The sequence below is a fragment of the Gekko japonicus genome, unplaced genomic scaffold (genome assembly GCF_001447785.1).
Source record: "Gekko japonicus isolate JY-2015 unplaced genomic scaffold, Gekko_japonicus_V1.1 scaffold335, whole genome shotgun sequence".
NCBI lineage: Eukaryota > Metazoa > Chordata > Lepidosauria > Squamata > Gekkonidae > Gekko > Gekko japonicus.
Window position 1 is genome coordinate 240,425 of NW_015165840.1, and position 13,394 is coordinate 253,818.

Consider the following 13,394-nt stretch of genomic DNA (forward strand, 5'->3'; position numbering starts at 1 on the left):
AGAAGAACCCCAGTACCTCCTCATAGCACTGCCTCACAGTATTTGTTAGATGTGACTCGTTGTCATAGCATCACTTGTTTAGGCTAATTTAGGGAACTTCCAGTGATCCCAGGCACTGGGAGCAGGCTGTGTAAGTCGCCCCATGTAGCCCACGCCTGGCAGGCAGATCCTTCCCGGGCATGGAACGTTGGCAGCTGGTTGCGGTCCCTGAAACAGTAAATGCTGTTGTGTGGTGTTCATTTTAGGGGGGGCACACTGTGGTGGAGTGGTCACAGGGTGGGAATTCTGTGGCTGCCCAGGAAAGATTGTTGCGGAGCTATCCCCTTCCTTCCACAGGCCTGCCAGATAGGCATGGCAGCCCAAAAAGAGTTCTCCTGGTTCCCAGGGCAATTTCTCTTCCTTCCCAGGCCACAGTTCCGAATCATTATTATTATTACATTACATTTCTATACCGCTCCTTCCCGGAGGCTCGGAGCGGTTTACACATATACATTTAATCGTCTAACTAGGGCCACATACATATCAGGGGAGATGGATGCCTTACCAGGCACCTACGCAGCGTAGGTCCTTCTGTGGCGGGGTCTTGCTAGAACCAGGCGGTAGTGTCCTTCGTCAGAGGTCTTTTTCCGTCTCTTCGGCTCGGCCTCCTGGGATGGTCCTTTTATGGCGCGTGGCTGCACGATGAGGTCGCAACTGGTCTCTGTCCCAGAGGCTCTGACCGTGCTTACGTCACCGCCCCTCCACGCCACCTCCAATCGCCTCCCGAGTCGCCTGTCGTCTGCCGCCGATCCGTCGCCATGTTCTCTCTACCGGCTCGCCGCTCATCGATTCACCGCATTGTCCAGCCGCCGCCGCCGCCCTCCAATATTGGAGTGAGGGTAGGGTTGCCCCCCCACTCTTAAGGAGTGGATACCAATTTGTCTAATTGCCGTTAAGGGCTTTTGAGCCGCTGGGTGGGCGGGAGCTAGGATAAGGGCCGGGAGCTCACCCCGGCCGCGGTGGGACTCAAACAGCTATTAAGGCTGTTCGGAGATAGTTTTGCTTGCAGGCATTTACTGCCTGCGCCACCGCTCCCTATCTTATCGGCAACATGTAAGGTTTAGGCATCTTGGGGGACTTCCACAGATTCCAGGACACAGCCCATAGACTGCGTCAATCGGAGCTTGGCATTTCCTTCCTGGGTATGGGATTTGGGTAGTAGTCGGTTTCGGTCACTAATATTGTTGAAGTTCCAGTGTTCTTGTGAGGGCAACCTATGGTTGGTGGGCCATGGGGTCGGGCTTGCATACCAGGATGCTGATTTGTTGTGACTTTGCCTATCACTGGTCCATGATGTGTCCCTGTGTTTCAGGGATGCGGAGCCATTCCCTTTTGACCACAGCGCAGCCAGGGTGATTCCAGGGGCAGTTCATTGGCCCCGCAGGCAAGGTGACTGCTGTGTGCCGGGGAAGGGCAATCCTTTTGTGGTGCTGCTGTGTTTGCCAATGATGGTCTCCCTTTCACTGTACCCACAAGCTGGAGCCTGAGTGTGGGGCACGACACATAGCATACAGGCAAACCTACGGAGGAGTGTGTGTCCTCATTTCCAGCCAGGGGTCCAGATCCAGCCATGAATCCAAGTGGCTGTATCCTTCCAGCCATAAGCTGGAGCCTGACTGGGAGGCACACCATATTGCGTCCCGGAGATCTCTGTGGGCTTCTGTCTCCTTGTCTCATGTGGTGCAGCCACCCATCCCCTTTCACACTCTCAGTGCTGGCAAAGTGTGAGTGCATGGCCATTTGTTCCAGGGAGCTTGCAGTGGGCTGCAGATCTAAGTCTCCAGCCCTGGCGCCACCCGATATCGGCTGCAAGACAGAGCCTAGGTAAGGAGCACAAGTCCAACATAGAACATTTGGGATTCGGAATGTGTGTGGGGGTTCCTTTTTCTCCAGAAATAACCCCCTTCATTCACCCTGTTGGGAAGGTGATCGTGGGGCACGGCCAATTCCAGCTATGTGGTCTCGGGGGGGGGGGGTCTGCTAGAGCCACCTTGCTATGCCCTTCCTTTTGCCGCCTGGTCATTAACTCCACAACACTCACATTTGTTCCCATTCTGCTGGGAAGGTGACTGTAGGGCAACCTGTCACGTACCCAGGGCATTTGGGTGTGACGCAGGTCATTGCTTAGTTGGCTGCCTCTGCACTGTCAAGGTGAGACTGCAGACTGTGCTTCCTTCTGGGGTGTGGCGGGGGTTCCGATGCTGAGTGACCACCACCAGCAGTGATCCCATCCGGTCAGTCGTGTTAAACTCCTATTCAGTCATCCTTCTCTTCTTTCCTCCTTGCTTGCGTGCATGACCCCCCCCCCACCTGCCCTGCCAGCAAGGTGACTGCAGTCCGCCAGCACAGGACAATTCCTTCCTGACTAAGGCTCAGGGTGATGAACAATTATAAGTTGGTCTCAAGAATTTGTCAACTGGAGAACAAACATAGGAAGAGCTGCTCATAGTGGAGTGGTTAGAGTTTCAGATTAGGATCCTCACTCTGCTGTGGAAGTTTGCTGGGTGACCCAGGGCCAGTTACACACACACACACACAGTATCGCCTACCACATGGGGCTTTTGTGACGATAAAATGGAGGAGAGGAAAACGATATGAACTGCTTTGGTTCCCATCTGGGAAGAAAGCTGGGATATACACAAAGTAAACAAACACATACAAATTAAGAGTTCTAAACATATATAGGTAAAGCTAAAGGTTCCCTTGCTTGAAAGCCAGTCGAATCCGATTCTAGGGTCGTGGTGCTCATCTCCATTTCAAAGCCGAAGAGCCAGCAGTGTCCGAAGACTTCTCTGTGGTCATGTGGCCGCCATGACTAAACACCAAGGTGCACAGAACGCTGTTACCTTCCCACCGAAGTGGTACCTATTTATCTACTTGCAATTTCTTGCTTTTGAACTGCTAGGTTGGCAGGAGCTGGGGCCAGAGACGGGAGCTCACTGCATCATGCGGCACCCGGGTCTCAAACTGCTGAACTACCGACCTTCCACAGCCTGCAGTTCAGCGTCTTAACCACTTGAGCCACCGCAGCTCCCCTAAAATATATATATATATACATATACATATATATATGAGAATATGAATATATATAAATATATATAGCATGGGTTTTTAAGTTACAGATGGAATTCCCTTACTGAGAACTCTGTGTCCACTTGAGCTCCGACTGTGAACAGGCACACACTGCCCACGCCCCATCTCCTACAGATGCTCTTTTCCTCTCTGAAATGGCAGCTTGGATGTTTATGCCTCATCGTCAGTTGCACCGTCTCTTTCTTCCACTGAGTTCTATTTCTGTCCCACGGACTCTAATTCCAGGAAGACACCCTGCTTGGACTCTTCAGATTGCCTCCAATTCAAACTGCTGCACTAAAAACTTTAATTAACGACTTAGCATTTTCCGCATCTCTCTCAACAATAATCTTTCTTTTTGCCCATCTCCTCCCAAAGATGCTATCGACCACTGTCGTGGAAGACTAATCACAGCAGAAGAGTTCTGGAAGCTCATTCTAAAACCTGCAACGCTATGTAAGATTCCCCCCATCTAGCTGTGGCATCAGAGGGAACCTGCAAAATATAAAGGCCCGCAGGCCGCCTGAAAGTGCCCGAGGGAATTTGTTTCCCTGTGTCGCCGTGGGAACATCTAAGGCCCAACCATGCCCTTCTGCCTCGCTTGGGGAGACGCCATCACTCTGAGCCTGTTACAGTCAGTCACTACACATAACAAGCACAAAACCTGAAAAACGTACCTAGCTTTTGGTCCGTTACGCCCAGGTACAGAAGAACTACTGTAGTGTATGAGATGAGAGAATAAACTGAATCAAAGTTACCAGACCCTCTGAGCAGCCTTAAGCAAACCTTCCCCAACTCCTAATATAGGATTAATATTGGCATAGTTTACAGGCTCTTTGATGGGATGAAACAATTTGAAACCAACAAAGACATGCCTGGAAATATGCTGTATATAGCACACTTCCCCACAGACCACACTGTTGGGCTCACAAATGCATGCCAAGAAATCCTGGGGCCATCTATGCCACCCGGGAATATCCAGCTATGCCACAGAAAAAACACAGTAATTAATTGGGTCTGGGGTATACAACCACATGCCCCACTACAGTTACGATCAGTTCTGGCAACTTGTAACTCCTTTACCCTCTGGTCTTACACACCCTAGAGCAGGGATCTCCAATGTGGTGCCTACTGGCAGCTCTCCTGGCACCTACCAAGTGTTTTTATAGAGGCAGGTGGGGCTTGGGCCTAGCAGTGGGTGGGGACAAGTTGGGGCTTGGGCCCAGCAGGGCTTCTGTTGGCTGTGCAGATTCCAAAACCCGTTTCTTCAGCAGTAGCTGCCGTGACAAGCTGTACCCTCTGGGATTTTTACTGTGTGGTTGGAATAGAAGCTGTGTATAAGTGGGAAAATATCTCTAAAAAGTATATTCATTTAAAGAGGCATTCTTAGGCAGAGCATCTGTGTGAAATGTTGAAGAGTTACCATCAGAATTATGCCATCACCCCACTCCCTGACATTTGTGGTTAGCTCCCCGTCCCGTGGCAGCCATTTTGGGGTTGCATCCACCCACCCTGTGTCAAGAATCCCAAAGGTGCCACAGGCTCAAAAAGGTTGGGGACAGCCACCCCAGAGCTAATGACGACAACAGCATTTATTAGCGTGCAGTTCCTATTCCTGCTCCTGCATGCTGACGGGCACGCTTCCCCTTTTCCCTCTTATGGTTTGTGTGTAATCCAATCTGCTGACTTTCAGCTGGCTACACTAAACTCTGGATTCCAACCAACTGGCGATTGCATAGAACAAAATAAATGTGGGGGTGAAAAGGGGAGGACTTCTTTATTTGCATGGCTCTAAATTGCATCTACAGGACTAATCATTTTCAGGGATTAAAGGGTAATATTTTCTGTAGAAGAATATGAGGCAATAACAGCTTCTGCAGCTGATTAAGAGCTAAGGCCAAGACAATCAGCGCAACCAGTGACCGCAGAAGTAACTTACTGCCTCGAAAAGGCCTCTGCTGGGGGTATTCTTCTTCTTCAGATGGGAGACAAATCACCCATTAAAGACACACGTCCCCTCCCCTTGCTTCTAAAATCAGCTACACTGACACTGGGTAAGCCAATAAACCCAGAACTAATAAATTACATGAAAAGGCAATAAATGCAAATGTTTCATTTTATGGAATATCCCAGTCCAGATCCTAGCTTGTATCAGTATATGAATGCATGTGCTGTGCATGCAAAGCCAGAGTAGAAAGACAGACAGAAAGGGAGATGGAATAAACAGAAATTACTTCTTAATGAGTAAAGACTGTGCTTTAAGACAACAACAACAACAATCTCCTGCTGCAATCTGAATCATACCAGTTTGGAAACACACAAATTCACCACACCAAAAGCTTAAACAAACAAACATACGAGATAGCAATGAAGTGGCCTGTATTACTTCATATTGTAGGACTGGATTCTCATTGAGTTAAGCAAATTATCCTTATATATCCTTATTATCTCCTGCCTACCTAGCAGTTCAAAAGCAAAAAATTGCAAGTAGATAAATAGGTACCACTTCGGTGGGAAGGTAACAGTGTTCCGCGCACCTTGGTGTTTAGTCATGCCGGCCACATGACCACGGAAACGTCTTCGGACAGCACTGGCTCTTCGGCTTTGAAACGGAGATGAGCACCGCAACCCTAGAGTCAGATTTGACTGGCTTTCGAGCAAGGGAACCTTTACCTTTATCCTTATTATATAGAGAACGAGATGTGTTAAGGGAAAAGAGTTCCAGCCCAGTCTTCTCCCAGGGAAGGGGTACAGTGGAGGAAAAGGAGTATTCAACTGTGAATCCCCAGCTGCTTTCTGTCGTGACACACGCCCCATTCACAATCCCTGAGATGCAACAGAAGTACCAAAGCCCATGAACTCTGTTGTATAATCTTTTCCCCCTAACAGTTCACTCCAGTTTTTGCCCATCTTCACTACCTATGACTGGTGTTCTTCCATTTTTCTCCTACCCTGCCTCCAAGGCATTTTGTTGCCAGACTTAACATTGTGTCAAAGCAGATCAGAATGGGTGTGCTAAAATAGATACTGAAATAGCAACCAATGCATTAATAAGTGTGATAGGTAATCGTGTCTCATAGACATTTGAAAGAGAACAGGCCTACTACTGAATGTCATTTTCCCACAGCACACATAGTTCTAAGATGCCATACAGCTTTGCTGTGATTACTAATTTGGGCTTAATGCTGCCCAAATTAACTGGCTGCCTCCCTCACCTACTCCATGGTTGAAAGATCTGGAATGACAATTGCTAGACCACATTTGTAGCCTATTTTGCTACAGAAAACCATCTGCTTTTTAAGTGTGTAACTTCAGTGTTCCAGCAACTGATCCCACATGGGCTTGTTGAATTACAGCCAAAGTAAATGAAACTGAAAGCACGAAAGTGGCCGCATTTCTCACAAGCCTTAATTTGTAGAAAGCTTACTCACGACATGAAGTTTATCCCCTAGCTAATTTACCCTAATTTCCTTTCCCCACAATATATACAGCTCACGATGTTGTTCAAACATATAAAGCCCAGTTAATAACCAATATTCAAAAACTGATGTCTCTTGAAAATGGGCATCCACTCTCCTTTCCAATGCTGATGCAGTCTAAAAGGGGGTTCACAGGCACACCCACCATGATGTACATTCCTAACAACTCTCCTCCCACCTCAATTTTAATAGAGATCACCTTGCTAGACAAGTTGATATGGTGGTCTATTGGAACCAAATGTGTTGTCTTAAAGCCAATGTGCTACATGGACTTTTTCTGGAATACAGAAACCCGATGCACAACCCAAAGAGTGGCTGCAGACATTCACTGTCAACATGAATACAGGAGTGAACTTTGCAGCCTTGAATCTGCACACAGGCATTTGAAATGGGGCTGATCTCTGTTCCCTCTCTCTAGGAAGATGGGTGTGCCCCGATACTGGGACAGTTCATGCATCGCTCGGAGGGGGGGGGGGGAAGGTATGACTCTCACTTTGAATATTAGACAATATTCAAAAAAATACAGAAGCCATGACTTGCTTGTTATTCGTGACCAGAATCCAACATCTTTTTGCCATCAGGCTAATATCTAAAATGGCAAGGTAGCTAACTCCAGAAATTGTACACAATATTTACAGATTCTATAAAGCTTTCTACTATTCCTGCCAAGAGCTGCAAAGAATGACAACAGAGAGCACGACCAAGTGAGCCCATCATACCTAGACAGAATATGTTCTGTTGTCGCATACAGACTATTTATGAAATAGAAAAATCTCATTTTATACAACTATAGTCAAATATTGCCGAAAGAACTATGTGAAACACACAAAGGACTGTTTATGCCAGTTTGGCTTTTTATTTTTTTCCCTTGTCATGGAATGCTAAGTTAATGTTACAATATGGCAGGTCATATACCTACTTAAATCTGACACACGTTCATTCATGTTTGAATATTGCAAAACAATCTTGCCCCATAAGCCAATGTTTTTTTCCCTTTTTTAAAAAAATCAAAACAATTACTTTACACTATTGAGGTTTCATGGCTATTCAAGCTCTGATGCTGAAGTGCACAGCCAGCTCCAAATTGTAGATATGACACCTATACATATATTCTATGTATTCTGACAGGTTATGCAGGTTTGCCTTTAATATATTCAGAAAACTGTGTACATTTGGTACATACATGCACATCTATGAACAGACACATCACTACTGGCTCCCTTTTAAAAATGTACAGCTACTGTTACCCTCACTCAGTTATTATAACCTTCTATTACATGATTTTAGTTCAAATGTTCCATTTCCTCTGATGCAATGTAGGCATTTCTAAGTAGATGTGTGTGCATCTAGACCCTAAATAAAGCATCTTTCCTCTCTCGTTTGAGAGAGTCCTGCACTAGTGCATTAGAGATTTTTCCAGCATGAATTCTCAATTTTACAATATCTATGTCTGGAAAAGCTCTGTTAATATAACTGCTCTTTTAGTTACAAAAAAATAGGATTGAAACCTACAGCATATGCTTGATCTCTGAACCGGGCTACACTCTAGCCATACTATATATACACATAAAAATTTAAAAATGGCACCCTCTAAAAAGGATGCAGAAATGGCCTATAGCAAGCCATTATGTGTAAATTCCTATTAAAAAGTCAACTGCTCTCAAAATGATGTCAGAAGACTGAAGAGCACCACACAAGGTGGGACCTTAACACTTGAATTTTCATTTAATTCCCCATTACTGCTTCAGGACTTTGCCACTACAGTCTCAATATACATCCTGAAGTGATCTGCACCAAATATCACTCTAACTTGTTAAACTGAAAATTCTTCTTTAATGTATCATTGAAGCAAAACCGGGTTTCAAAGAGAGATGTACAATAATAAGAGAAGTTTTCAAACAATCTGTACAAATTACTGAAGATTTGGGGAAAGGGGAAGTTATGATTTCAAAAGAGTAATAACACTTATCAGAATGTGCAAAACCGGTTATGTTTTATTTTCCCCCCAGCAAATAAGAATCTATAGCTATTTGGGAAATTCAAAACAACCTCACATTAAGTTTACATTTAAAGGTTTTATATAATGCTAGTATTTAAGACTTAACTACCTCAAAGTGAAGTAGGTAGCTTTATTCAAAACGCAGCTCTTTCATATTTTTTTAGTATTTACATGTTATACTAGAAGTTCACTATAAATGTTTTGAAATTTGCTGAATATCAGCTGAAAATGTGGACTAGCAGTCACTGCATTAAAGAAAGTTTATTTGAGCGAATGCATAAACTTCTCTAAACTGTATTCGGAGTCATACTGCTCCTGATCCCAAAGTTCTCCAAGATTTTCAAGCACTGATTTCATAGTTGCTTTTCCAGAAGCAGAAGTGGCAGCGTCTGATTTTTCAGCTTTTCCATCCTTTAAAAAAATGGGGGGGGGGGGGGGGAGGGGTATCTTTTTTATAGATATATGACCTGGTATTAGGAAATACACAAATGCCTACAATGAGCACACGTTCCCAAGCCCCATCTGCACACTTTGAGAACTGTGCCAGGAGCCCCTCGTGCTTCCATTGGTCACTACAGCTCATTTAATGGGATACTAACATCAAGGAAGCAGCAGCTCCAGGGGCAATTTAATCTCCCCAAATATCATATGTTTTATGATTTAATCCAACATCAGAATTTTTTTTTTTACCTTGTCAAGAGTGAAGAGGTCAAGAAGCTGATCTGTGCCCATGCTTTGTAAACTAGTGTTCTCTTGACTGATCACTGTATTTGCAATATTCATTTTGAACTTCTGGAGACCCATTATCTTTTCTTCCAACGTTCCTCTTGTTATCAGGCGATAAACATTGACAACTCGTTTCTGCAAGACACAGTTAACATTTATGAGGGTTTTATGTAAGCCCAGGAATAGATGGACAGTCTGTTCTGGATAGGGATATCGTTCCCCTGAAAAATCAGGTATGGGGCCTGGGGGAGCGTTCCAACTGCTCACTGTGACTGGATAAACCGGTGGCAGAAGCGGCTGCCTATCAGCAACTCAGGCTGGCTCACCAGCTGCGACAGTTGCTGGAGCAGACAGACTGCCCAGGATCACACATGCCTTGGTAACATACAGGTTGTATTACTGTAATGCACCCTGTGGGGCTGTCCTTGAAGAAACTTCAGCTACACAAAAACAGGAGCAAGAGTGCTGACTGGAATTAGTCCTAATGAACGGAGAAGGACAGTACTTCACCAGCTCCCAGTCTGGTGGGGGACCAAATCTGAGGTGCCGGTTTTGACTTTAACTGGATTTGCACCACGGTACCCAAAGAACGACTCCACCTGTAATGACTTGCCTGAATTTAAAGATTAGTGGGTGAGGCTCTCCCATGGGAACTTACATTATCTAACATTCAGCTAGCATGGAGGAGCCTTTGTCAGCTAACACCCCTAAGCATCTAACTTGCAGACATTCCAGAGCAGTTTTAAAACATTTTCATTCCAAAAGGAAATCAACCACTTGGAGTCAATCACCTGAAGGGACTTAGATGCCATTTTTTTTACCTGATTGGATTGTCATTGTTTTATGGGATTTCCAATTATTGTATTTATAATACCATATAGTCAGCTGGCGTAAGTGTCTATGAGGACAAAGGTGGCATATGCACGAACTAAATTAAGTGATACACATAAGCAGGCATGTGCCCACAGAGAACCGAGGCATAAAAAACACGTGATAAGAGACAGCACAATAGACATAGGTTAAACATTTTCTGCCTTGGTCCTTTTGGATAGGCTGAAAATTTGAGGCAGAGGATTTAAGAATTTGTAGATATTCTTAAAAAACAAAATAACCACCACCAACCCCCCCCTTCAACCCCCCCCCAAAAAAAACAATAGAGCAAAAACACTGATCCTGGACTATTTGACTTCAGTTCAGTTATGTTGAGAAGCAGGTTATTTCCCTGTTTCCCTATAGAATGGTGGTACTAGCACCTTCCAGAGTACTTTTCTCCCGTGTTTCCCAAGCCTGCTTTGCGTTGGTGCAAAGTTTTTTGAAAGATCACAGAAAAGCCTGGCTCACTGCTGGCTGGGTAGGAAAGTTTGGATTTCCCCCATCCTGCCTGCATGGTAACCATTTTCCTTGTCCTGTGATGGTCATTTCTCCCCCCACACACACCCAAACTGATACCAGGCAGAGGGTTTTTTTAAAAATTGGCTACTGAATATTGTTATAACAATCTGTATCAGGTTCTCTGAATTCCCAATTTTCATTTTTAAAAACAGTTTCTCGTTTCTTTCATTGCAGACATAAGGAGAAAGATATAGTTCCACAAGGAAAAGAGTTGACCTGCAGAAGTCTCCAAAAGGAAGGTGGCAGGCACTCCCTCCCCACTGGAGATGGAGAAGACCAACCTATTTCCTGCCCCCCAGGGATCACAGGAAGAATAGCCAAATGTCTCAAGAGTGTTCTCTTGCATATCTCTCTCTATTAACTAGTCTACTGTAAAGCTGCTTCAGGTCTTGGTTATTATGTTGTTTTGATCAGAAAGTTCAACAACCGATGCAAGTCATTTATACGCAGAGGTGATGAACTCATTTGTTACGAGCACCAAATCTGACATAAATGCCACTTTGTCAGTCCATGCCATGTGTGCCATAAAATGTAATGCCAGGTACCAGAGATATAAACTTTATATAAAGGACACAGACACACCCAATTAATATTAATTTTTACTCAAAATACAAACATGCTTATAACATTAACACTCTTACACAGTATCTCCCCAATGCCCACCCTCCCACTTTCACCACCCATTACGCATTAGCACTGGGAGAGTATCATGCACAACCTCTGTCATCTAGCAATACAGGTAATAACCAGTTGCTCGTGGGCTGGATTAAGAGCCCTGGATGGCCTGTTTCCAGCCCGCAGGCCATATGTTTGACCCCCCCCCCCCCCTTTTTTTACTTTTTTTTTTTCTACAAGTTTCAGTGAATTCTGGACCAAAACGGTTGCTGGTCCTGAATCAGCAACACTTGTTATTTTACCTGCCCAATACGATGTGCTCGATCCATTGCTTGCAGGTCTTTCATTGGATTCCAGTCATGTTCCACAAACACCACCGTGTCTGCACCAGTTAAGTTTAGCCCCAGTCCGCCAACATGTGTGGTAAGCAAGAGGACATCAATGGATGGATCATTATTAAACCTGTAAATGAAAAAAAGCAGGCACTAAAACTTCAGTTTACTATATACATAAACAGGAAAAAAGTCACCATATAAGCAAGTCTTGAATTGGAACCTATTCTTGAGACTTTATCTTCAAGGATATCTGCACAGTACTGACCAATGAGGACGATATGGCATCGTAAAGGCAATCTAAGCGTAAAACCAGGGCAGCTCTCAGCTGGTATCACAGTAAAGTGGTCTTCTGGCTAGGGGACAGACCTGAAAGGCTCTACCCTGCTAGCTAAGCCTAGAAATAGCAGGTTATGCAGATCCACCTTGCTCACCTTTCACTTTTACAACCTCAAACAGTAGTTGCATGTAAGTTAAAAACCACTTGCACCTATTAAATTTGGAAAAGACACAAAATTCAAAAGAAGTCTAGTGCTACTTTTAATATTAGGAGGAGCTTGCCTCTCTACATAATACTCTCCTCTGGGCTGTCTCCACCAAGAACAGTGGCATGATCTTACACTGGTCCAACATGCTCAACCTGCATAAGAATGCAGACACTTGCATCTTTTTTGCTCATCGTGGAGGAAGTGACACTAAAGCCCCACCCTTCACCACAGAACTTATTTCAGCTATATTTTGGGACTTGAGAGTTCACCTCCGTTTCTCAGAAGCCAGCAACATGAGAAACAGCATATTCCGTCCGCCCCCCCCAACTGAAATATGTATTGTCAGGAAGCTGTGCGCTCAGTTTCATCACCTGCACTTATGCCTTCTACAGCATCATGCGAAATATCTGCAATACTGGTCCTACTCCCATCTGTGTTGCATTATAAAAACAGGCCTTTTAATTATCAGGTGTATACAAATACAAGATCCCAGCAGCAGTGCGAGCTGCACGGGCTTCTGCTTGGAAGTAACTCACATTCACTGATACAGCCAAGAGAGGAACTTACCGTGACACAATGGAATGCCTCTGACCAGCGGGTATGCTGCCATCTAATCGCAGGTAGGTAATGGAAGGTAAGTGAGGCTTGAGCAGGTCATGCTCTACAATATCCAGCATGCTCTTGAGTTGACAGAAGATAAGTATCCTGTGTTGTGCAACGATGGTTTCTGTGCCACTTTCTGGGGAGCCACCATTTCCCAAGCCACAATCAAGCAGCAACTTAAAAGGCCAAAAACAAGAAGCATTCTGTCAGTCACTAAGAACTTCAAAAAAGAAGGGAAATACTCTTCAGTCACTAATGCTACAGAGTCCTCACCAACAGTTACCAAAAATGAAACAGGTAGAGCCAAATCTGTCTTTACAGAGTGGTGGAAAGCCCCATCAAGTCACAGCCAGCTTATGGCGACCCTGCAGAGTTTTCAAGGCATGAGAGGAAGAGAGGTGGTTTGCCATTGCCTGCCTCCGCGCAGCAACCCTGGACTACTTCCTTGGGGGTCTCCCACCCACGAGCTAACCAGGGCCAGCCCTGCTTAGCTTCTGAGATCTGATGAGCATAACTTACCTGAGTGTAAAAGCTTGGGATTCACAGAACATTTAAGGTGCACACAAGTTGGTGTTAGAAGACAACAAATTGTTACATCATATCAGGTAACAGCACTGTCTATTTCCTTTTTTAGCATTGTGAGCCAGGA

At 44.9% G+C, this 13,394-nt stretch overlaps 1 protein-coding gene across 1 annotated transcript in view; it reads right to left on the minus strand.

Moving 5' to 3' along the window:
• Positions 1–7,427: 7,427 nt before the first annotated feature.
• BTAF1 (B-TFIID TATA-box binding protein associated factor 1) overlaps positions 7,428–13,394 on the minus strand; it is a 55,658-nt gene continuing 49,691 nt past the window's right edge. Inside the window, 4 exon segments of the mRNA XM_015410988.1 lie at positions 7,428–9,000; positions 9,280–9,450; positions 11,625–11,784; positions 12,710–12,921. Of these exon segments, the coding sequence (XP_015266474.1) occupies positions 8,851–9,000; positions 9,280–9,450; positions 11,625–11,784; positions 12,710–12,921 (693 nt within the window). The 3' untranslated portion in view covers positions 7,428–8,850.